Below are 24,845 nucleotides of genomic sequence, written 5' to 3' on the forward strand. Positions count from 1 at the left end.
TTTTTAGGTCATAATTTCAATGTAATTTGGCATCATTCTGAATTTCCATCTCATAATTATAATGTACAAAGTCATAATTTTTATTTTCTGTCATAACTTAAACAGAAATTTTGGTAATGATTTTGACTTTTTGTCATAATTATGACTTAATTCATAATTTCATTTTTTTTGTCATAATTTCACCATGTCTAACTTTTCATCTGATAATTATAATTTACAAAAGCATGTTTTTTCTCATGTGGCAGAAATATTCTTCCATAGTCCACTCAAATATGGAGAAAAAGAGTCAATCTTATTAAAACATGAAGTGATCTTCAGCGGTCTTAAATAATACATTGTAAAAAGGCTCAAATCCAGAGTGAGACTCAATAAATGTTTAAATCTCTCAGAGTAACGTCGAGTCCATCAGCAGAAGAGACACTTTCACCAGCAGTGGTCAGTAAAGCTCACTCAGATGTTCTGGGTTCACACAAAAATATCAGCATTACAAAACAAACAGAAGTTTATTTGGACTTTAAACACAGACACACCCATTAAAATATCAGTCATAAAGAAATATTCAAGAAGAAAACTGTGGTGCATTTACAGAAACATGGAGAACACTCTTTTAAATATATTTTACACAATAAAATAAATAAACAAGAGAAGAAAATAAATACAGTGCTACATCTGTGGCCATTAAAAATCATCTGATTCCAGAGAAATCAGAAATAATCAATGATGAAATAAACATTAACAGTAAAAGTGCAACATCAAATTAATACAAGAACAATTATAATCCAAACAATAATTAAAGTCAAATACGTTTTCAAAAGGTGCAATAATTGGTCCACACAGATCATGGTTTAGGGTGTATGTCGTCTGTTATCAAGTTAAAAAGGAATATTAATCATATAAACATATTGACAATAAAGTGTTCGTACCTGTAAAGAGTTAAAAATGTGTTGAAATTTGGTTAAAACCATTTGATATCACAAAAATTGTTCCAACTTCAAACAATCGTACAAACCAGGTCTTTTGCTCCAGCCCGGTTGGTTTATCGCAGAGACCCGAATCAAGCGCACCTGAAACACCTGGAGAGTCGCAGCAGCCGGAGCTTTAGCAGCACGTGTTGATGCCATCAGTCGCTCTAATGATGATAGTGCATGTGTGTATGAGACGTGTGTGTGTTTTTGCATACAGAGATCAGCACCTGGTGATGAAGCGATCGGCCCTGACCAGCAGGAACCCGTCGCTCTGACCCGCGTCAGTAACATCCGTCACGCCAGCTCCCGTCACGCAGCGCGCTCAGCGTCGCCAGACTCTTTGGAGGCGTCAGCAAACTGCAGAAACACCAGAGACACTTCACTGATCATCAATGATATCTCTACAGTCCTTTAGTGAGAAATATAACATGAGTAACACTTTACAACAAGGTTCGTTAAACTGCAAAAATAACCACTTTATTCAAAAATCTCTTCTCTTCCCTCTCGTCTCTTCATAACATTAAGGTTGAACCACTGCAGTCACATGACTGTTTTAACGATGTCTTTAGTTCCTTTCTGGACCTTGAAAGTGTTGATTATATTGCTGTCTATGGACGAGTCATAAACCTCTCGGATTTCATCAAAAATATCTTAATTTGTGTTCTGAAGATGAATGAAGGTCTTAAGGGTGTGGAACGACATGAGGGTGAGGAAATAATGACAGAAATTTCATTTTTGGTTGAACTAACCCTTAAGTAAATAGTTGTTGAACTCAGTCGTATCTGGACACATTACTGCAGCTGCTTTACATCGGCTGGTTTTAGGTCAAGCGGATCTAAATTCTTCAGGATCTCAAGCTGAATTTTTCATAACTTACTAATTTTAGGTTTTAATCCACATCAGTTTGGAGTTTTAAGCAGCTTTGAGGATTTAAAGAAGCAGCTGAAGATGAAGTTTACCTGCGCACCGGTGCCGTGAGTTTGCTGCGCGGGCCGGAGCCGCTCGCTATGAAGGACGCGGGCCGCGGAAGACCACTGCGGGCCGGAATCTGAGAGACGGACGCCTTCCCGGGCTGAGGGATCCCGCTGCCGGACACACACTGTACACTGGCCGCCGGACCCTTGATGGTGGGACTGACGTACGCCGTGGCTTTGAGCGTCTGACGGGACGAGAAGTTCCCGACGCTCTGGACACGAGTCTGCAGCTGCCCGGGAGCCGGAACTGCACAGAACACACATGATCAGACACACACATGATCAGACATGATCAGACTCACAGACATGATCAGACACACACACATGATCAGACACACACATCAGACTCACATGATCAGACACACACACATGATCAGACAAGATCAGACTCACAGACATGATCAGACACACACATGATCAGACTCACACATGATCAGACACACACACATGATCAGACTCACACATGATCAGACTCACACATGATCAGATACACACACATGATCAGACACACACATGATCAGACGCACACGATCAGACACTCACACATGATCAGACACACACACGATCAGACTCACACATGATCACACACACACACGATCAGACACTCACACATGATCAGACACACACACATGATCAGACTCACACATGATCAGACACACACACATGATCAGACTCACACACATGATCAGACTCACACATGATCAGATACACACACATGATCAGACACACACATGATCAGACACACACGATCAGACACTCACACATGATCAGACACACACACGATCAGACTCACACATGATCACACACACACATGATCACACACACACACGATCAGACACTCACACATGATCAGACACACACGATCAGACACTCACACATGATCACACACACATGATCAGACACACACACATGATCAGACACACACATGATCAGACTCACACATGATCACACACACATGATCAGACACACACACATGATCAGACACACACACGATCAGACACTCACACATGATCAGACACACACATCACGGAGAAGATATGAAGTGTGTGATACGTACTGCAGGTCTGGAGACGTGTCAGCGCGCCGGGAGAGTCGAAGCTTTGGCTGCTCCGCATGGATGGAGACACCGGCGCCGGAACGGACGGCATCGGAGCGCTCAGCAGGTTCGGCATACTCCTCCTCAGCTTATCTGAAGAAACATCACTTCCTGTCAGCTCAGCCAATCACACACACACATAAAACAAACATGTTCTACATCAGATTAAAGCCCAATTACATCTGATGTGGTTTAAGAGGATTGAGATGCTGGAGCCGCAGCAGGAAGTGTGTGTGTAGATTAAGACGCTTAAAGACATTCGACATCAGTGAGAGTTTTACCCATCAGCCCATCCGGACATGATCAACTACAGCCAACGGGGAACATTCTGGCAAGGTTCTTCCAGTAACGTTAATAGAACGTTCGTTTAAAGTTATCTGGTCTTTAATAATGTTCTCAAAACGTTAGCACAAAAACATTATTTATACATCATTCATGGAGCATTTTTTCTGATATGTTTAAAGTCTAACGCTTTTTAAAAGTAACGTTCCCATAATGTTTGAAGAATGATCAAATGGAATGTTTCCTTAACTTTCACATAACCAAGAAAAAACGGGTTTAAAACATAAAAATGACATTTTAAACATTCAGAAATAACATTTTCATAGCTTAATAAGAACATTAGTAAAACCTTCTTAGAACATGTTTTTGTTACCGAGTGTCATTCTGAAATCACTTCAAAATTAAAATTTGAGTTATTTTGTTCCCATTTTCGGAATTATGTTTATAACACACTAAGTGTAATTATTTATATCTACACATACTCCTGAATAAAAACATTAAAGTTTATTAACTTACTCTCATATTCAACTGATTTCCACAGTTGATGGCCGGAGAATTACAAACACGACACACACACACACACACACACGTAAACACACACAGGAAGTAGAACATCCAGGTCAGTCTGGGGCTTATGGGTAAAAACAGTCCCAACATCTTCAACAACCATCAGCTCTAGTTCAACAGAATATTGTTATAAACGTCACACTATATGAGGCTGAAGATTCACCCTTGAAAATCACAGTAGCAGTCAAAAGTTGGGAATAATTCAGATGTTTTAATGTTTCTGAAAGAGTCTCTTTCAGCATTTGTCAGCATTTATTTAAAATAGATTTTTTTGTAACATTATAAATGTCTTAATTTAATTTTCTTTACAAAAATACAAACTTTTGTACAGTAGTGTATATCATCTCCATTCAAAACACATCATTTCTGACCCCAGGACACACAGATGCAGTTAATCATGATAATCACCTGAGCTGCTCCTGAGGCCGTGTGTCTCGCTGGCAGGCGTCTGCGCAGGTGTCTGCGTCTGCGCCGCGCTGCAGGGTGACGTGCTGCTGCTCCTCCAGTCCCTGATGCTGCTGAAGGTGTGTGAATGCGGCAGGCCGCGCTGCAGGGCTCCGGCGCGACTCAGACGCGGCTGCGGTGGCGGCAACTGACCGTAGTCTTCATCCTCATCCTCCTCTTCCTCGTCCAGGTGCGAATCGCTGCGCGGGCCGAACTGGAAGGAGAAGCTGGCGCTGCGGCGGTTATTAGAGGAGGAAGAAGAGGTGGTGGCGAAGTCCTGACGCAGACCTGAGAGGAACAAACGCTTGATGTCACGAAACGCCACGTCATATTCATCAAATGAACAAAATAAGAAAATAAATAAGAAGTTATATTTTGCATTAAGATTTTAGGATCTTTTGCACATTTCTCCAACACTCTCATCACTGTAATACAGTCATTAACATGAATTTTTATTAATTTCATTAAGTATTTCACTATACTTCCCCTTTTGATTGATTACAATAAGAATTGCAAACATTTTTTGTTTTCTGAAAAGTTATTTTTAACCCTTGTATTATGTTGCGGGTCAAATACAAAACTGAGTTGTTTTAAGTACTGGTTAGAGACTATTTTTTTTCTGATATTTTGTGACAATTTCTCATTAGTGGTCACGAAGATGCCGGCACAGTTTCGACACTCTGAGGTGTTGTAGAATGAGTGGATTTTTTTATGTCAGTTTCTCATCGACACTCAGAGGGTATTTAAATTTACATTCATGCATTTGACAGACAATTTTATCCACAGAAATGTACTTGAAGATGCACATTTTTCAAGTTCAAGAATGTTCATTTCGCTGGGAATCGAACGCATGAATTTGGCGTTTCTAGTGTTGCTCCACGGTTTGAGCTTCAGGAAAGCACACGACAATAAACAAAAACATTTAAAAATAAAAAAAATCTAATTTTTACATTTAAAAAATAAAATAGTTATAATACTGTTTATAATATAATCATATTTGCTTAAACAAATAGTTTTAAAAATAATTTGTTTTCATATTTATTTTGTTGTAAAGTGTGAGAAGTATTAATATTAAATGTTCACTGTTTTTACCTGATCTGTTTTGGTGATTGTTTGTGATTTTTCACCATGTTTTAGGAGTAAAATGTTCTATGAATCAGGCGAATATGAACAAACCTTCAGAATATAGATGGAGATTCTGACTCAAACTCACCGATTGAAATCTACAGACACAAATACATAAAGTTCAATAAAATAAACACTTAAATGTCTATTCTGGATGTTTTCTTTCCACTGGTCACATAAAATAGACTCAAAACTGAGCAGTGCATGAAAAAAGAGTGTTTTTGCCTGCAGTGTCTCGACTTAAACTACAATGATGCATACTATATATAGTATTTATTTAAAATAAATAAATACTATTAAAATAAAATACTTGTGTTGTGTGATCATGAATGTGTTTTGTGTACACATTTCTGTACATGAAGCTCATCTTCTCTCAGTCTCAGCGGTGTGATTCATCACTTACTCTCCTCCTGCAGTCGCGCCATCACCTGGACGTCCGTCAGGTCCTGCAGTTTATAACCCAGAGTAACGGAGTCGTCGTCCAGCTCAGACACGCTCACATCGCTGTCCACTGATGCCTGAGCGAACACACTGCGCCGAACGCTGCGACCTGTGACAGAAACCACACAGAAGAACAAGTTGTGCTCGTTGTACAAGCTAGAACCACCACTGTCTATGAGATGATCTCAGTGTGTGTGTGTGTGTGTGTGTGTGTTACCTGCTCTCTCACAGGTGCTGCTGGGAAGAGGAGCACAGGGTTTACAGGAGGGAGAGGAGGTGCAGAGAGGAGAAACTCCAACTACACGAGCACGAGGAACAGCAGGAGAGGAGAAACCTGACCTCCATCTACTGACTGAAGACACAGATGAACAACATCACCGACTGTGAGTGTGTGTGTGTGTGTGAGTGTGTGTGTGGGTGTGTGTGTATGTGTGTGTGTGAGTGTGTGTGAGTGTGTGTGATGTAAGAGGGTAGAGATGTTCAAGGGGACAAACAGCCACTGAGTGTCAGCCAGAGACACGGGTGCAACAAAGATTCATTCACACACACACACACACACACACACACACACTTCTATAAGCCTTCAGTCTGTCAGTATATTGATCGACACATGAAAGCAAACGCACAAAATTACAGCTGAATATTTTGAAGCGCATCACTTCAGGCATGATTCTGTATCTGAGTCTGTTGAACACAGTAATTACACGCTATAAGGCTCTTGGCATGAAGGGCCGATTCCTTTCATGTAAACACAGTTGCTATGGTTACCGCTCGTCTAACCCAGGCCGAATATAGCAGCGAGTCAAACGGCAGCGGAGGGTTGGTAATAGGTTAACGCTGTGAATAGCTCAGGTGTCTTTGTGAATGTGACACAGGGTTTATTTAGCCGAGTAACAAGCTTAAGTCTAAATCCTGAACGCATTACAACCTTCCCAGAGTCTGAGCTGTCCGTCACACACTCTCATTTACATATTCATGAGCGGCTCCTCCCCCTCAGACTGGACTTTATCAGCTCTACATGAGACTTTGAGAAGTTGATGTGAGTGTGTGAAAGTGTAGTGTGTGTGTATTCACATCTGTAATGAAACACAGTTAATCTGTGTGTGTTTGTACACGGGCCGCATTAAGACACGGAGCTCACCGCGTCCTTACACTAATCCTGCAGGATAACAGTGTGTCATCATCACATCACCTCAGAGCGCTGACCCCTGCTGACCCCTCCTGACCCCTGCTGACCCCCGCTGACCTCCAGACAACCACGAATCATTACAAACAGGCTGAACGTAAAGGTTGATATGGTGTGTTTGCATTATTTTTGCACATACTGTACATGCAGCAGGTGAAATTAAAGCGATAGTTGGATGGAAACTGGATGGATGTTCGTCTCAATAAAAGTGTGTCAATATGAATAAGAGGATTGATGATGTCAGCAGAGAAGGACAGCCATGTCAGTAATCAGTCAGTTATGGACGTACCGGGCTCCAGTCTTGGGCAGAGCGAGTTTCTGCTGGTTTCCATCTGATCTAGAACATGTCGACACCACTGAAGAGCGTTCAGACCCGCGCCGGACCACAGATGAGAGCTGGGAGACACATAGAGCCTGAAGAAGACAGAAACCAGAATCAATGAAGAGCTTCACTAGCTGTGTTTCCATCCACAACTGTGAGTTTAACTAATGCGTAAAGTTGGAATATGGAATAAAACATTTGTAAATAAAGCAGCGTTTCCATCCCATGTGTTCAAGAGAACAAAATCATCACTTCCTGGGAAATTGGTGCAAAATATCAGTAAAAGAAATGGAAGTTTTTCCTCCATCATAAATGAGTTGGTCTCAGAGCGTCAGACGAAACACAATAAACGCTGTCATGTGATCTTACGTTCGGATGCTGGTGTTTGGAAACACCTTCTGGAGGGAATTAAAGGGTTAGTTCACACAAAAATGAAAATTCTGTCATTAATTCCTCTCCCTCATGTCGTTCCACACCCGTAAGACCTTCGTTCATCTTCAGAACACAAATTAAGATATTTTTGATGAAATCCGAGAGGTTTATGACTCGTCCATAGACAGCAATATAATCAACACTTTCAAGGTCCAGAAAGGAACTAAAGACATCGTTAAAACAGTCATGTGACTGCAGTGGTTCAACCTTAATGTGATGAAGAGATGAGAATACTTTTTGTGCGCAAAAACAAAACAAAAATAACCACTTTATTCAACAATCTCTTCTCTTCCCTCCCGTTATCTTACGCAGGTGACGCAGTGAAGGCTTCCGAGTTTACGTCCGAATGCCGGCTCAGTATTGGCCAAAGCTGGTCACGTGATCAGCACGATGCATGCGTGTGATGCTGACGCAGGAGCCGGCCAGTAATGAGTCTGTGTGTGTTCTGACGTAAAACCTGGAAGCGCTGGACGTAAACATATGATAATGACACAGAAGAGAAGAGATTGTTGAATAAAGTGGTTATTTTTGTTTTGTTTTTGCGCACAGAAAGTATTCTCGTCTCTTCATAACATTAAGGTTGAACCACTGCAGTCACATGACTGTTTTAACGATGTCTTTCTTTAGTTCCTTTCTGGACCTTGAAAGTGTTGATTATATTGCTGTCTATGGACGAGTCATATACCTCTCGGATTTCATCAAAAATATCTTAATTTGTGTTCTGAAGATGAATGAAGGTCTTACGGCTGTGGAACGACATGAGGGAGAGTAATTAATGACAGAAATTTCATTTTCAGGTGAACTAACCCTTTAAACCAAATCATTCTGATAACAGACTTTGACTTGGGCATTTCAGGACCAACATTTGAGATGCTGCGATGCGATTGGTCCGCTGGTTAGTCCAGTTATCCAATCACAGCCTATGCTGAAGCAAAGTCACATGAGGTTTTGAGGGATTTATTCAGTAAATGTCTTTCAATCGTAGTTTATGCGCATGTCTGCTTATCGGATAACACAATTATCAGCCTCAATTGACTTTTTTATGCACATTTTTAGTATTTATGCTCATATTAGTGTTTCCAACAGGTGGATGGAAACACAACTACTGACACTCAGGCCAAACACATGCGTTTTATTCCTTCACACACGTCAGCAGATGTTTTCATCTGAAGGACTGATAGATGTGAATATGAACCTCGACTGTCAGATTTATTTCTAATACAGATTGTTCACATAAATAAACAGGAAAATAACAGAATCAATGATGCAAACTTCATCAAATATGAGACAAACTCAGATTCTGCAGTAAAGAAGCTCTACAGAGACAATAGGGTCATTATTCAGATCAGTTCAGTGTCGATGCTGCAAAATTCATCAATGATGGCATGAAGTCGAATCAGCTGTAAAGGAATCCTTTTATAAGTCAGTAATCTTCACTCACAAGATCTGGCTTTTACTGACTCATGACGCATCGTTATTAAGACGGACCTTAATCGGCTTCTTAATTACTCAATTTCCAAGTTTAGCTTCTCCTGTGTTCACCATGAAGTGAATTAATCTACATTCAAAATAAAGACTGAGGAAACCTTCCTGCACTCGTTTCACACTGTTACTGAACTCAATAATGACTCTGTCGTCTTTTCAGAGCTAAATCTGAATTTGTCTCATATGTGATGAAGTTTTCATCATTCTGTATCAGAAATAAAGCTGACTTGACTTGTCAACCCAATACGCCTGATGAAGAGTCGATCATCCAGAGGTTCAGAACATCTGATCACTTCTCAAGCACAAACTCAAGCTCTTCATCTGATGGACCATCAAGCCTCATTTATCTGAAGACCGGTTCTCCAGCTCTTCTGAATCCAAACCTCACAGCCGACCGGAGTGAATCTGGTTCACCTGTCATCTTCACAGCTCCTCACGCTGTTGACTATCTAGGGCAGTGTGTGTGTGTGTGTGTGTGTGTGTGTGTGTGTGTGTGTCGAGACAACTGTTACACTCCAAATGTTTCAGTCATCATTGAGATCATACAGAGGAGAATGTGGAGTGAACTAGATCATAACGGTGTTACATTTATGATTGTATATGTATTTGGCAGTGATGAAGATGATGATGAAGATGTTTCAGTGTGATTGTGATGATCGCAGCTCATAATAACACACAATGGATTCTCACCAGGTCTCCTCGGACTCGCCGCTCGGACTCACGGTCTCTAGGTCCAGAAGCATCAGCTCGTCCAGGAGCGCGCGCGGCTCGTCGTCCTCTTCATCATCCTCATCATCCTCATCCGCGGCGGAATGCGGCTGGAAATACGGGAAGGGATCGTCCGGCGGGAAGTACTGACACGCGAGGCTCGGCGCCGGACTCGGGATGCAGCAGGAGCCCGCGCGCAGGCACGCCGGCGAGGGCGGCACGATGTTCGCGCGCGTCCGCAGCTGCTCGTTCTGCCGCTCCAGTTTCCGCACGAGCTCCTGCAGTTTCTGCACCTCCAGCTCGGCGCGAACATCCGCCATCATCTGCGGCTTCAGCACCGCCGCCTCCATCCGCACACACCGCGCGCGCACCGGTGAAGATTACCGACGGAGGAGCGCGTGTGATCGGCGGCGCGATGGGCTGAGCAGCGCTACACCGCACGCGAGACGTTCCACCAATGAGCGACGAGGAGCGCGAGACTGTCACACTCTCTCCACCCAACACACACACATCTATCTATCTATCTATCTATCTATCTATCTATCTATCTATCTATCTATCTATCTGTCTGTCTGTCCATCCGTCCGTCCGTCCGTCTGTCTGTCTGTCCGTCCGTCCGTCCGTCCATCCATCTATCTATCTATCTATCTATCTATCTATCTATCTATCTATCTGTCTGTCTGTCTGTCTGTCCATCTATCTATCTATCTATCTATCTGTCTGTCTTTCTGTCTGTCTGTCTGTCCATCTATCTATCTATCTATCTATCTATCTTGTCTGTCAGAGTGATTCATGCAAAGAAAAGAAGGATAAAACTAGTCAGAATCAGAATATAGTTTTATTATTTCATATCATGTGTACAGGTGACATTCAAAACATTAATGTCAATTACATTTATTGATATTAAGAGAACAGATATATACCCTCATGAATGATCAAAACTGTGCCATTCATAATTATTACCATATAAATGCTGTAAACAGTTTCCTCATGAATATAATTATATCCTTATGCCATTTCTGAACAGACAAATCTTAATCAGTTGTCATTTTCTAACATCTGCTGTGTTGAATTATTGTCTCAACTCTATAATTATTTTGTCTCCATGTAGATTGATATCCGTCCATCTCAGATATACCACTGACCTAAAACAAATGAAATGAACACAGTCAGTATTATGACAGTAGTATAATTATTCCACAATACAGTACATGATAGTTAGAGAGGATTGTGGTGATGCTCCTGTAGTAAATCCTGTCAAACGTGAGACTGTGATGAAGTACCTCTGATTTTACTGAAGCAGTTCGCGCAGTTGATTCGCTCCCGATGAACCCAAAGAGACTTTCCCGCCTCCAGACCGCCGAGATCACAGTGACACACGGCACACTGAGGGACAGACAGACAGACAGACGGATGGTCAGACAGACAGACGGACGGACAGACGGACAGACGTACAGATAGACGGATGGACACACAGATGGACGGAAACACGGACAGACAGAAAGAAGGACAGACGGACAGACAGACAGACAGACAAACAAACAGACAGACAGACAGACAGACAGAAGGACTGACAGACAGACAGACAAACAAACACAGACGGACAGATAGACAAACAAACAGACAGACAGACAGATGGACAGACAAACAGAGAAACAAACAGACAGACAGAAGGACAGACAGACAGACAAATAAACACAGACGGACAGACAGACAAACAAACAGACAGACAGACAGTCAGACAGACAGACAGACAGACATTCAGACAGACAGACGGACAGACAAACAAACAGACAGACAGACAAACAGACAGACGGACAGACAAACAGACAGAGAGACAGACTTTCCAGACGTTACATCAGAGTTCTGAGCATCAGTGCTGATTCAGATTCAGACATGTTTCATGTTTTACCCTGAAGCAGGACGTGTGGCTGATGATCTTTAGCTCTTCTAGAATCATCCTCTCTGCTCCAGCGATGGGTTTCCCACAGACCGTACACACATCCCGACTGCTGACGGACCTACAGAGAGATCTTACAGTACGCTGGATAATATAATAAACCTCTGAACTTCATTAACGGTATTAATGTCTGACCTGCTGGAGGACTCCAGTGTCGTCTGTAGAGGAGAGCGTAGAGTCGGTGACGCAGCGGGAATCTCCGTATAAACCGTCTTGACTTGCGTTCTGAAATCAAGATAACAGACATGCGTATTTCCACATCTGATGATCAGTTTTGAATTATGAATTATCTTATCATGTCTGGATAATACGCTGGATAATATAATAAACCTCTGAACTTCATTAACGTCATTAATGTCTGACCTGCTGGAGGACTCCAGTGTCGTCTGTAGAGGAGAGCGTAGAGTCGGTGACGCAGCGGGAATCTCCGTATAAACCGTCTTGACTTGCGTTCTGAAATCAGGAGAACAGACATGCGTATTTCCACATCTGATGATCAGTTCTGAATTATGAGTTATCTTATCATGTCTAGTGTATCCCAGCTAACAGGGAACTTTCTCAGAGCTGTCAGCTGCGAATGAACTGATGTGGAGAGAGTTTATCACATGTGTGACGCTGATAACAGTGTGTGAAATCATCCGTGTGTCTTACTGTGATCTGACAGGCTGTGACTGCACACCTCCAGACAGACTCGGCAATAAAGCGTCAGCGAGATCATCCAGTGGAGCGCTGATGGAAAAACACATGATGAACGAGTGTCCTGAAGATGTCAGGTGTGGTGAATGAAGTAAATGACAGGTGTGCAGCGTTACCTGGGAGTCTGATAGGTGTAGCGCGTGTTCACGGTCGCGGCTGATGGAGAATAACTGACATCACTGCGTCAGAATCAACACAAATATTTCATCACGAGTGCTAAAGCTGGCTTGAAATGAAACTCTAAATGCATATTACTGATCTTAATGGTCTTGTTGTTCAATTCATCCATGCTTATCTTTTTTTTTTTTAGCTTTGTAATGATTAATCAAAATGCAAAAGAAAAGATCTGTCACTTCTTCTCTTTCTTTGCAACTATAAATGACTGAATCACGCGTGAAGCACTCGTACCTCAGCTTTGGACTCGCTAAGGGTTTCTCTGCGGGTCTCGTGATTGGAGTCTCGTCCAGCCTCCAGGAGGATGTTTTAGTGTTTGTGACGGTCGTCCTGTTTCATGGACAGAAGAATCAGAGATCATGAAGAAACATTCGGATGAACGTCACTGTGGAGACACTTACTGAGCGGACGGCGTTGAGGACGTGGACACCAGTGTGGAGACGGACACGCTTTCACTCCTGAGAACAAAGAACAACATCAGGAGTGTGATTCGTGATTCGTGATTCGTGAATCTGCTAAAGGAGGGTGAATCTCACCGGCTCGGGCTCTTCACAGGGGTCGTGACGGCTGAACTCTTCACTCCGCTGCGGGATGAAGGAATAAACACGTCAGAACATTAGATGCTCGTCATTAACATCTGGATTTGACTGAAAATCTCTTACGTGGAAGTGGCTGTGACTGATGGAGCTGCTGACGGAGAGACGCTGTTAAACACACAGACACTGTTAGACTCCAGCTTTCCTTTGACTGAAGATCAGAGTTTAACATGTTTAACAGACTCACGTCACAGACGCCGGCGGTCCAGCGCTGCTGCTCTTATCCTGTCTGTGACCAACATGAATAAAACACAGATCAACACCGAAACAGAACTGCACAGAAACTGAACTCATATACTGAACTGTAGACTATATACAGTAGCTGCACTGACACAAAAAGCATGAAGATAATCATGATTTTCTGTGAAGATGCTTTGAAATAATGTGTTGTGAAAACCGCTGTTCAAATAAAAGGCTTGACTTTGACATTAAAGTGTTTCTCGTGAGAAGCTATGGATAAATGAATGGATAATTTTATAAAACAAACTATAATCAAAACAAAGAAAAAAACACTTACTAAAAAAGATGATTTTTTTACCTGCATGTGACCATTAAGTGACCTCAGAGAACCGTGAACATCAAATTATTGAAATATTGAATTATAATCTCAGGGGGACTTCAAGAAAAAGGTTTGTAAACAGCTGAATTATATTTGTACATTGATCACAGACTCGACTCACCCGTTGGTAGTTTGAGACGCTGTGACTTCAGGAAACTTCTCACCAAACGATGGTTTAACAGGGCTTAACCTGACACACACAAACACGACCACATCACAACAACTCACAGGGTCAGGAACACACGTGTTCACTAACACACACATGTTCACTAACACACACGTGTTCACTAACGCTTTCTGTGTGCTCCAGATCTGACTCAACACAGGTTTGGGGTCAGTGAGATGTTTTGCTGAGTCTCTTCTGCTCACCAAGGCTGCATTTATTTGATCAAAAATACAGTAAAAATTTTGAAATATTTTTATAATGTAAATCAGCTGTTTTCTATGTGAATATATAGTAAAATGTCATTTATTTCTGTGATCAAAGCTGAATTTTCAGCATCATTACTCCAGTCTTCAGTGTCACATGATCCTTCAGAAATCATTCTAATATGATGATTTGCTGCTCAAGAAACATTTATGATTATTATCAGTGTTGAAAACAGTCATATTTCTGTGGAAACTGTGATATGTTTTATTTTTCAGGATTCTTTGATGTACAGAAAGTGTAAAAGAACAGCATTTATTTGAAATAGAACATTATAAATGTCTTTACTGTCACTTTTGATCAATTTAAAGCATCCTTGATGAATAAAATTCAATTTCAATTTTTTAATTCAATTTACCCTAAACTTTTGAATGGTAGTGTATGTTAAGAATTTTTTGCAAATGTTCCCAGGTTATGGAAACGTTATTTCTGAATGTTCTCTGTATGTTTAAAATGTCAATTTTTTAAAATGTTTTAAAAACATTTTTTCCTCTAATAATATGTGAACATTAAGGGAACATTCCATTGTATCATCATCAAACATTATTGGAACGTTACTTTTGAATGTTCTGATTCAAGTAGAAACATTTAAAAAATGTTAGACGAACTAAAATGTTTCAGAACAAAACGCTCGATGAACGTTGTATAAATAATGTTTTTGTGCAAACGTTTTGAGAACATTATTAAAGATCAGATAACTTTGAACGAACGTTCTATTAACGTTACTGGAATGTTAGTTTGAGAGAGAACCTTGCCAGAACGTTCCCTGTTCATCGGACTGATACACTGGGATACTTCCCACTTACGTTTTGCTGCTCGTGTTTGCGCCTGAAAAGACGCGCGCTGTGAAGCTGGATGTGTTGGGAGTCTTCAGCGCTGGATTCCTGAAACAGATCGAGTCACATGTTTAACAGAGTCACAAACTTCTACATGTTCCTGTATGAAGAGCGGCTGATCTCACTTGGCAGGGACCGGAGGCTTGGTGGGCGACGGTGGGACGGTCGCGGCGCTTTTCGTGTTCGTCGTGGTGGTGCTACAGGAGGACAGAAGAGTCAGTGAACACACGAGCATCTGAGATATGAAACACAAACCAATCTAAACCAACCTGCTTTTATTGAGCAGCTCCTGACTGCCACTGAATCTGCCACATCATAAGAAAGAGAAATGAGTGAACATTATATATAGATGCATGTACATGATGTGCTGCTGTATTTCGAAGGCGTTTCAGGCACCTCTTGCTTAAGGAGCTGATGGACGTCCCAGAGTTCACTGGGGGTTTTTTGGCCTCCACCGGCTTGCTGAAGTTACACAGAACATGAATGTGATTTAATATGAAAGCAGCAGCTGATATGATTATGATTGACAGATTCTCACCTGCTGACATCATCCACTGGTCTCTGCTGACTCAGGACGACTTTACCGAAGTTAGGATCATGACTACAAACAACAGGAGCTCACGTTATATCATTTCTACACCACCTGTGTGTGTGTGTGTGTGTGTGTGTGTGTGTGTGTGTGTGTGTGTGTGTGTGTGTGTGTGTGTGTGTCATACTCGACAGGTTCATCCTCTTCAGCGTTTCGTCTGATCCAGCTGTTGTCTTTGAGGACGGTTCTCCTCCCTCAAACATGTTGACACAACATCATCACACATGTACATGTACACACACACCTATACATGTTCTTGACAGGTTTCATGAGATTCAAATAAAGGAGAAACTCTTACCAGATTTGGTCTGTGTGCTCATGATGTGTTACAGTCGGTGAAGTTCTGTGAAATCAAGATTCACCGTCATGAATCAACATCTGTCGCTCTGAAGCTCAACAACAATAATCCCTTTCATTTGATTCCACTGTTTTCACACATTGTATTTATAATTCATCAGTGTTTGTTTGCGTGTGAGTGTAAGTTGCGCTGCAGGCGTGTTGCCAGGCATATTTGTGGCAGGTGCCAAGTGTGTGTGTTTTGTTCTCGTATCTCCAGCAGTTTTCCCTGGTTCTCAGGGTGTGAGCTGAAGTTACCCGTCCTGATCAACCAGCAGACGCCCCTTCAGAAACAATCACTACACACCCTGCTGATTACAGCTGTTCGTTACCAGCGATCCTTACACTCACACTACATACATATACTGCTCATCTGTGAGAAGTTTCTATGATTTTTCATGAGGCAAAAGTGTGGAAGCCCATTTCTGCCACATAAGAAAAAAACATCATGCTTTTGTGAATTATAATTATGACATAAAAAGGCAAGATTATGACATAGTAAGTCATAAATCACACTTTAAAAAGTCATAATTATGACATTAAAAGTTAAAATTCTGACTTAAAAAAAGTCAGAATTATCACATTAAAACATCAAAATTGACATAAAAAGTTGAAATTCTGACTTACAAAAAGTCATAATTATCATATAAAGTCAAAATTTTGGCATAAACAGTCAAAATTATTCACATTATGATTCCGTAATTATGAGATAAAAAGTCTAAATTATGACTTAAAAAGTTGATTATGACATAAAAGTCTCAATTATGACATACTAAGCCATAATTATGTCATAAAATCATAATCAAGTCATAATTACAATGATTAGCATGACCAAAGCATGATTTTGTTTCTTATGTTGCAGAAATGAGCTTCCATACAAAAGACATGATGGATATGAAATTTAGGCATCAAGCTTCATCTGCTGTCATTTAATACTTTCATATATAAATGTTTTAAGTTTAAACTCGTTAATGCTGCAGTATAAGTGTTTGACTGACCTGTGTGTGACGAACGGCCGCTGGCGTGTGAGTGTGTGTGTGTGTGTGAGTGTGTGTGTGTGTGTTAATCTGCTGTCACACCCTGTTCTTCTGTCAGAGCCAATGAGGACTTTGATCACATCACCTCCAACCCACAGCAAACCTGTACGGTGAGTTTCAGCTGCCGCTTCAGCAGCTTCACACAAACACACTTTATAGTCTATTATTGAGTTAGCCGTGATAGTTCAGAAACACAAACTAAAGACTCAAACTCTTTCATTCTTATTCTACTTTGATCACATCCTCATACTGCCACTGAACTTGTGTTGTTGTGCACCTGTTTCTTCTCCATTGTAATAAAAAACACATGTCAAGTCCAGGCGTGTTTTTATTGACAGGGCGTGTGAATCAGATGAATGTGTCGCACATTCTTTGTCTTTTATCAGACGAGTTTTCACTCCCTCTCAACATCTGGATGTGACTGAAGACAAGGAGAAACAAATCCGCAGATCTTCATGTGACCTCACTCTTCTTCTCTGTTTTATGTCACAATAAACAGATCTGCTCTAAAACCTGCCGGACTCATGTTCTTCACTTAAACATACTTACAACTGAGGGACAAAATGTAATGATTATTAGAATCATACGGTGACCGAGAAAGCGCAATGCACTGCAACTGAAGAAAACACATGCAAATATAAAAAACACCAGCAAATTTGGTGGCGTTGTGAGTGTTTGCGGCGCGTTTCTGTATTTATAAAAATATATATGTATATATTTTTTTTTTAATTAAAGTAATGGAAATGAAAATTCTGTCATCATGTATGAGTTTATTTCTTCTGTTGAACTAAAAAGAAGATATTTTAAAGAATGTTTGTAATGAGACAGTTGACGGTAACCCTTGACTTTCAATATTATTTTTTCTTACTGTCTCCTTACCAACATTCTTTAAAATATCTTCTTTTTAGTTCAACAGAAAAAAATAAACTCATAAATGATGACAGAATTTTCATTTTTGGGTGAACTATCCCTTTAAATTACCCTGATTTCAACACTCTTAGCATTAGAAAAAGGTACTTAAAAAGTTTAACTATATCCTTTAAACCAGAATGATTGTTTTAAACATTTAAACATATAAATATTTTTCTTTGAATCGCATACTATTCCTGCCATAGAAAGATATGGTTCAGTTTCAGCGTTGATGTGCAGTGTGTGACTGTGAGGGAGCCCTCTACCGGCAGCATTGGGAACTACACTCACTCGACTCTACCCAAAATGCACCTCTCGCGTCTAAGCACAACACATCGCCATTTTCAGCGAACGGGCGCTTCTCGCTGGAGTAACTAGGTCACAAGATATACAGAAAAACACTCGAAGCGATCTTCACCAAAGTCACCGATTTCAGCGCGTCGATCTCTCCGCTGCCATCGCATCGACCGAGAGCCAATGATCGTGTTCGGTCGGGCCGCTCGGGTGAAGTATCGGAGCGCGGGCCCGGGCTGATGCGACACCGACCCTCTCACTCACCGAATCAACACTAGCAGCAACACGACACAGGTACATCAACAACATCAAATACTTATTATAATGTCTCTCTATAGGGCTGGGCATTGACACACATTTTACGATTCGATTTCGATCCGCGATTTGATTCGATATCGATTCATTTGGATATAAATATATCAGGTACAGTAACGTTACATGTCAGTTCTCAAGGGAACAAACATCTCTCTGAACTAAAGCTGTAAACAGTACAGGAACCCTGTCAGTCTGTAATATTACAGGTTATAATTGACAACTGATTTGTAAACAAACATTTATAATAATAATAATAATAATAATAATAACAACAGTGTTATAATAATTTTTTAATGTCATAATTGTTTATATTTCAATTCTAAACATTTAAACGGTGGCAGTAATGACTTTTTTCATGACGGATTTATTCAAACGTGCATTTAAATAATGAAGAATAGGTGAAATATAATGAATATATAATCAAGTGTATATTTATAAAAACGCTCCTCTCTAGAGTTATTTTTCTAGCTGACTGTCGAGTTTATGGTCACTGAATGTCTTTTCTGAGGTAAATGTGATGTTATGGTTTTATCAGCGTCTTTCCTCAGTTGAAACACTGACTGATGGATCACATGAGACATGATTCATTTCAGTCAGTTGTTCTGAATCTTCTGATGTTCATTCATGTTTAGAGACAAAAACACTCAATTTAGTGATGAAACTGACAGAATTTAAAAGCTTTGTTTCACATCAAAACTGTCAAAGCTGATTGTGATTGTTGGATAGAAATATATGTTTATTGAAGTTTTATTGAGGGGAGTGATTCATGACAGAATTTGAATTTTTGGTTGAACTACACCTTTAAAGTGTTAGTTCACCCCCAAAAATCAAATTTCTGTCATTAATTACTCACCCTCATGTCGTTCCACACCCGTAAGACCTTCATTCATCTTCAGAACACAAATTAAGATATTTTTGATGAAATCCGAGAGACTCGTCCATAGACAGCAATATAATCAACACTTTCAAGGTCCAGAAAGGAACTAAAGACATCGTTAAAACAGTCATGTGACTGCAGTGGTTCAACCTTAATGTTATGAAGAGACGAGAATACTTTCTGTGTGCAAAAACAAAACAAAAATAATGACTTTATTCAACAATCTCTTCTTTTCTGTGTCATTCTCATTCGTTGTTTACATCCAGTGCTTCCAGGTTCTACGTCAGAACGCCGACTCATTATTGGCCGATTCCTGCGTCAGCATCACACGCATGTGTCGTGCTGATCACGTGATCAGCTTCGGCCAATACTGAGCCGGCATTCGGATGTAAACTCGGAAGCCTTCACTGCGTCACCTTGCGTAAGATAATGACAGGGAAGAGAAGAGATTGTTGAATAAAGACGTTATTTTTGTTTTGTTTTTGCGCACAAAAAGTATTCTCGTCTCTTCATAACATTAAGGTTGAACCACTGCAGTCACATGACTGTTTTAACGATGTCTTTAGTTCCTTTCTGCACCTTGAAAGTGTTGATTATATTGCTGTCTATGGACGAGTCATAAACCTCTCGGATTTCATCAAAAATATCTTAATTTGTGTTCCGAAGATGAACGAAGGTCTTACGGGTGTGGAACGACATGAGGGGGAGTAATTAATGACAGAAATTTCATTTTTGTGTGAACTAACCCTTAAATTGAAGGCATAAGAGAGTCAGACCAGCTGATGGAATAACGACAGAATCTCGATATGTTGGTGAATCTGATGCTCAGCTGAGGTGTTTGTCCAGCAGGCAGATGCAGATTTACTCCTGATTAGTATTAATATCTGTACAGTGTTTTTCTCACGCATAGCTGGAGCTTGATTCACTGATGATGGTGTCAGGTTGGGCGTGACACACACACACACACACACACACACACACACACACAGTTGATTTCTGTTTAGTTCATTCATGCTTGAATGTGTTTGTGACAAATGCTTGTTAATCCATCATGTGTGGTTAGATGAACTCAGAAGATCACAGCGGATCTTGTTAATCACAGTTAATTATAGAGTAAAAATTGAACTGAATCCTTGATGAAAGTGAAGAAACTGGGAGTATCTGCTCAGACATACAGCTGCGTACAAGTAAACATTCTGATGTTGTTTATTATCCTTATATTGTAATCTTTACGAGCACAAGCTGAACATGACGTTAACTGACCACATGACGTGCTGTAGACCTATTTTGTGTTTGCAAACAACAATGACGTTTTTTTGTTGGCGGAGCCTATCTGGGGCAGAAAATGGCAGTTCTGCAGAAGCAGTCTGTGGAAGCCACGGAATAAAACTAATTAATTTCGAGTTTATATCTCACAATTCTACATTTTTATCTCGCAAATCTAATCTAGTATGCAGTGTGTAGTACTCCATTCTGAACATAATCACTGTTCATGTGTTTCTCCAGGATGAAAAGAGGCCAGAAGAGAGGCGATCAAGTGGAGGAGGGAGGCGGGTCGGTGTCGGGGCCAGGTCCCGGGGCCCCTGAGGTCTGCAAGAGGCTCCGGCGGGGCGATTCAGAGGAGCGGTGTGAAGAGGACGGGCAGGTGGACTGGCGGCAGCTGCCGGAGGAGATCCTGCTGCAGATCTTCCAGTACCTGCCGCTGCTGGACCGGGCCTTCGCCTCGCAGGTGTGCCGCGGCTGGAACCAGGCCTTCCACATGCCGGAGCTCTGGAGGTGCTTCGAGTTCGAGCTCAACCAGCCGGCCAGCTCCTACCTGAAGGCCACGCACCCCGACCTCATCAAACAGATCATCAAACGCCACTCCAACCACCTGCAGTACGTCAGCTTCAAGGTGAGAGCAGGAGTCGCTCGCTGAAGATGATGTCAGTGCTGATGCGTGTCCTCGTTCTTCACGTGTGTGTGTGTGTGTGTGTGTGTGTGTGTGTGTGTTCAGGTGGACAGCAGCACTGAGTCTGCAGAAGCAGCGTGTGACATCCTCTCTCAGCTGGTCAACTGCTCTCTGAAGACCCTCGGACTCATTTCCACCGCAAGACCCTCCTTCATGGAGCTGCCCAAAGTCAGTCACACACACACACACACTCACACACTCTGTTTTCTATCTCAGTTTCAGTCTAATAATCATCTCTTGTTTTTCTCTCTCTGTCTCCTCAGTCTCATTTCATCTCGGCGTTGACGGTGGTGTTCGTGAACTCTAAATCTCTGTCCTCTCTGAAGATCGATGACACTCCAGTGGACGATCCGTCACTCAAAGTGCTGGTGGCCAATAACAGCGACACGCTGAAGCTGCTGAAGATGAGCAGCTGTCCACACGTGTCTCCCGCAGGTGAGCATCAGATCAGCAACCTTCGCATGTTTGGGAAATACCGTAACCATAACCGCCAGTTTCAACACACTACTAACTAACTCAACCAGGCCCCGCCCCTTTATTCTCCATATTAATTACTTAAATGAGGAATATTGTGAAGAAAACTCAAGTTGGAGGCGTTTCAGGGAGTTCAGAAACACTGATATAGAGAAGAACTCCCGCCTTTTTCATGCTCGAACAGCAACATTGCACACTAAAGAAAGTAAAATCGGTCCTGTTTTAAACTAGTCACACTACCTGATCATGTGTCCTCTGTGCAGGTATCCTGTGCGTGGCGGATCAGTGTCACGGTCTGCGCGAGCTGGCGTTAAACTACCACCTGTTGAGCGACGAGCTGCTGCTGGCGCTGTCGTCCGAGCGGCACGTTCACCTGGAGCACCTGCGCATCGACGTGGTGAGCGAGAACCCGGGCCAGCAGTTCCACTCCATCAAGAAGAGCAGCTGGGACGCCATGGTGCGCCACTCGCCCAAGTTCAACCTGGTCATGTACTTCTTCCTGTACGAGGACGAGTTCGGACCCTTCTTCCGCGACGAGGTGCCCGTCACGCACCTGTACTTCGGCCGCTCGGTCAGTAAGGAGGTCCTGGGCCGCGTGGGGCTGACGTGCCCGCGGCTGGTGGAGCTGGTGGTGTGCGCCAACGGCCTGCGACCCCTGGACGAGGAGCTGATCCGCATCGCCGATCGCTGCAAGCAGCTGTCGGCCATCGGCCTGGGCGAGTGCGAGGTTTCCTGCAGCGCCTTCGTGGAGTTCGTGAAGATGTGCGGCGGCCGGCTCTCGCAGCTGTCCATCATGGAGGAGGTTCTGATGCCGGACAACAAGTACGGGCTGGACGACATCCACTGGGAAGTGTCCAAACACCTGGGCCGCGTCTGGTTCCCCGACATGATGCCCACCTGGTAGACCGGAGCGACAGTTATGCCCCATGATTCCCCTCTCACAGAAGATGTTTTTGTGGATTTTCTAGTTTTGGAACTGAAGCGTTTACAGAAGCACTGCCTGTGTTTGGATCCGGGATACTCTCACTCAACATGTTTGTCTGTAAATGTACGTGTGGTTTTGACTCTCAGTGTCGGTTTATGGTGGATGAAGGCGGGACGAGTGACGTCAGAGCGATCCGTGATCTTCAAGCACCTTTACCAGATGAAGTTTCAGCTCGCCGGTTCTGATCATGTGTTTTGGTTCTTCTACATATTTGCTCTTGTTGAAGTGAGCGATGGTGGATATGACATCAGAAGACACACTGCTGACCGTTTAATGAAGACGTTTAATCTGAATCTAGTGTTTGACATGCTCATTTCATCAAGGGTTGATCAGTCCAGTTTTTCAGAAAGAAGTCTGACATTTCCTGATTTTAGTGATGATGATGATGATGATGTCATGAGCTCTTGTGTTTTGTAGTTTTTATCGCAGGCGCCGGAGGAGTTCAGCGTCAGACGGACGGATGTGATCGCGTCGCTCATCTGTTAGCGCAGCTTCATTAGTTCTTAAGCAATACTTACAGAAACACTTGAGCTGACGTGGACACAGATTCAGATCATTTCCTCCTGCACTTTACATAGAAATGTATTTTAGAAATGTACATATGAGATTATCGGTTGTCAATATTTCTCCTGATGTTGATAATGATGAATATTATATTATTTTCTTTGCATTAAATGAATAGTGATATAAGCTTGTCATGTTGTTCTTTCAGGCGTTTAATTGCTTTATCGTTTTTATGTGTATGAATACAGAACTTTATCCATAAAAGAGACAAACCAATGTGGTGTAAATGTTTTTATTGTTGTTTTGGAATAAATTTGTGAATGTAAAGAAGTGCTTCAGTTTGTGTTATTGGCAGTAGAGTGATGTTTTATTGACACATTTCACATTAGAGGTGTAAAAACGTGTTTAAATATTCTGTTCATATATATATAAGTCACTGAAGTCATTAAAAGAGTTCAATAAAAGCTCATTCAGTAATCAGGACTGTGATTGGTTCATTCACTGCAGAGCTCCGCCTCTCTGGGCTGAGTGGGTGGAGTTATGTTAAGTGGTAGTGTTGTGGGTGGGGTCAGGTTGAGGTTGGACCATCTAGCTCCACCCATTTCAGACAAGAGGCGCAAAATTAATAATATACACCATATCCAGCTCCTGCTCCACAAACGGGTCATGGTGATTCCTGACTATAAGTACATTCATTGTCCTCAAATTAGGCATGTAAACAAGAAAGATAAATCATATTCTGCAATGGTGATTAAATGGAAAAACATGGAATTTCGTGTCATTCCAGCTGAGAGGGAAGGTTCGGCGCTCGACTGTCCCAGTTGTGTCAGAATGAAGGAAAGCTGGAGATCAGGTGGTTTTTCACACAGAAGTTTGCATTTAACCAACTAGAAAACTAGGCTACAAGAAGAAGCACTTCTTCAAACGCAGAAGCAGATATGATGACAGGCGTCACAGTGAAGATGTGGATTTACAGCAGATATTCAGATCGGATTCTTGTGCAAGTGTTCAAAACTCTAATTCAAGTACATGGATGAGTTTATAAGAGCTGCGATCGGTGCTACAGGAAACACTTGATTATTGGAACTGAACATTAAACTTTTCATTGTACCTTTATCATGTTTTTATGTTTATGCTTTTCCCTGTACAGTGTTTTGTTGACTCATGACTGTGTTCAGATATAATCAGATTTAATGTTTTTTATAAATAGAAATGATGTCACTGAGTATTTTTATTAGACTTTTAGGTCCGGTGTCGGGGTCACGCATTACAAGTAACTCCAGTAATGTAATCAGATTA

The 24,845-nt window shown here is 41.8% G+C and overlaps 3 protein-coding genes across 8 annotated transcripts; 1 reads left to right on the top strand and 2 right to left on the bottom strand.

Moving 5' to 3' along the window:
* Nucleotides 1–484: 484 nt before the first annotated feature.
* LOC127514803 (SLAIN motif-containing protein 1-like) lies at nucleotides 485–10,548 on the bottom strand. Of its 4 annotated transcripts, XR_007930706.1 has the most exons (10): nucleotides 10,010–10,547; nucleotides 7,370–7,494; nucleotides 6,112–6,246; nucleotides 5,857–6,003; nucleotides 4,293–4,616; nucleotides 3,834–3,845; nucleotides 2,997–3,128; nucleotides 1,925–2,186; nucleotides 1,010–1,322; nucleotides 485–923 (listed from the first exon to the last, which is right to left on the bottom strand). XR_007930706.1 is itself a non-coding variant. In XM_051897992.1 (9 exons), exons 1-9 carry the CDS (start codon nucleotides 10,375–10,377, stop codon nucleotides 1,315–1,317), a joined length of 1,533 nt encoding a protein of 510 aa, XP_051753952.1. In that variant the 5' UTR covers nucleotides 10,378–10,548; the 3' UTR covers nucleotides 485–1,314. The 4 variants fall into 4 exon arrangements, 3 of the variants coding, with proteins under 3 accessions (XP_051753952.1, XP_051753950.1, XP_051753951.1); XM_051897992.1 differs by having other exon boundaries at nucleotides 485–1,342; nucleotides 10,010–10,548; XM_051897990.1 differs by having other exon boundaries at nucleotides 485–1,322.
* Nucleotides 10,549–10,846: 298 nt separating this feature from the next.
* Nucleotides 10,847–17,252, bottom strand: LOC127514804 (uncharacterized). Of its 3 annotated transcripts, XM_051897993.1 has the most exons (21): nucleotides 17,199–17,252; nucleotides 16,163–16,207; nucleotides 15,992–16,058; nucleotides 15,814–15,876; nucleotides 15,672–15,737; nucleotides 15,545–15,580; nucleotides 15,401–15,472; nucleotides 15,246–15,323; nucleotides 14,134–14,202; nucleotides 13,641–13,682; nucleotides 13,520–13,561; nucleotides 13,394–13,441; nucleotides 13,259–13,315; nucleotides 13,092–13,187; nucleotides 12,800–12,862; nucleotides 12,639–12,716; nucleotides 12,351–12,440; nucleotides 12,123–12,212; nucleotides 11,940–12,048; nucleotides 11,311–11,413; nucleotides 10,847–11,172 (listed from the first exon to the last, which is right to left on the bottom strand). In XM_051897993.1, the coding sequence occupies exons 2-21, from the start codon at nucleotides 16,182–16,184 to the stop codon at nucleotides 11,156–11,158; spliced, it is 1,308 nt and encodes a 435-aa protein (XP_051753953.1). In that variant the 5' UTR covers nucleotides 16,185–16,207; nucleotides 17,199–17,252; the 3' UTR covers nucleotides 10,847–11,155. The 3 variants fall into 3 exon arrangements, with proteins under 3 accessions (XP_051753953.1, XP_051753954.1, XP_051753955.1); XM_051897994.1 differs by lacking the exon at nucleotides 12,351–12,440; XM_051897995.1 differs by lacking the exon at nucleotides 12,123–12,212.
* Nucleotides 17,253–18,443: 1,191 nt separating this feature from the next.
* fbxl3b (F-box and leucine-rich repeat protein 3b) lies at nucleotides 18,444–23,876 on the top strand. The gene is made up of 5 exons (XM_051897280.1): nucleotides 18,444–18,734; nucleotides 21,139–21,526; nucleotides 21,629–21,751; nucleotides 21,847–22,018; nucleotides 22,321–23,876. The coding sequence occupies exons 2-5, from the start codon at nucleotides 21,140–21,142 to the stop codon at nucleotides 22,959–22,961; spliced, it is 1,323 nt and encodes a 440-aa protein (XP_051753240.1). The 5' UTR covers nucleotides 18,444–18,734; nucleotide 21,139; the 3' UTR covers nucleotides 22,962–23,876.
* The last annotated feature ends 969 nt before the right edge of the window (nucleotides 23,877–24,845 follow it).

The sequence above is a fragment of the Ctenopharyngodon idella genome, chromosome 6, assembly GCF_019924925.1.
Source record: "Ctenopharyngodon idella isolate HZGC_01 chromosome 6, HZGC01, whole genome shotgun sequence".
Taxonomy (NCBI): domain Eukaryota; kingdom Metazoa; phylum Chordata; class Actinopteri; order Cypriniformes; family Xenocyprididae; genus Ctenopharyngodon; species Ctenopharyngodon idella.

Excerpts from the sequence above, each read along its gene's own strand:
- LOC127514804 (XM_051897993.1), bottom strand. The coding sequence starts at position 16,184 with ATGAGCACACAGACCAAATCTG. Across the intron at positions 15,473-15,544 it reads GAGCTGCTCAATAAAAGCAG|CACCACCACGACGAACACGA; the intron begins GTTGGTTTAGAT and ends GTCCTCCTGTAG. Across the intron at positions 13,316-13,393 it reads CCTGTGAAGAGCCCGAGCCG|GAGTGAAAGCGTGTCCGTCT; the intron begins GTGAGATTCACC and ends CTTTGTTCTCAG.
- LOC127514803 (XM_051897990.1), bottom strand. The coding sequence starts at position 10,377 with ATGGAGGCGGCGGTGCTGAAGCCGCAGATGATGGCGGATGTTCGCGCC. Across the intron at positions 7,495-10,009 it reads GGCGAGTCCGAGGAGACCTG|GCTCTATGTGTCTCCCAGCT; the intron begins GTGAGAATCCAT and ends TGTCTTCTTCAG. Across the intron at positions 4,617-5,856 it reads GGCGCGACTGCAGGAGGAGA|GTCTGCGTCAGGACTTCGCC; the intron begins GTAAGTGATGAA and ends TGTTCCTCTCAG.
- fbxl3b (XM_051897280.1), top strand. The coding sequence starts at position 21,140 with ATGAAAAGAGGCCAGAAGAGAGGCGATCAAGTGGAGGAGGGAGGCGGG. Across the intron at positions 21,527-21,628 it reads TGCAGTACGTCAGCTTCAAG|GTGGACAGCAGCACTGAGTC; the intron begins GTGAGAGCAGGA and ends GTGTGTGTTCAG. Across the intron at positions 22,019-22,320 it reads TCCACACGTGTCTCCCGCAG|GTATCCTGTGCGTGGCGGAT; the intron begins GTGAGCATCAGA and ends TCCTCTGTGCAG.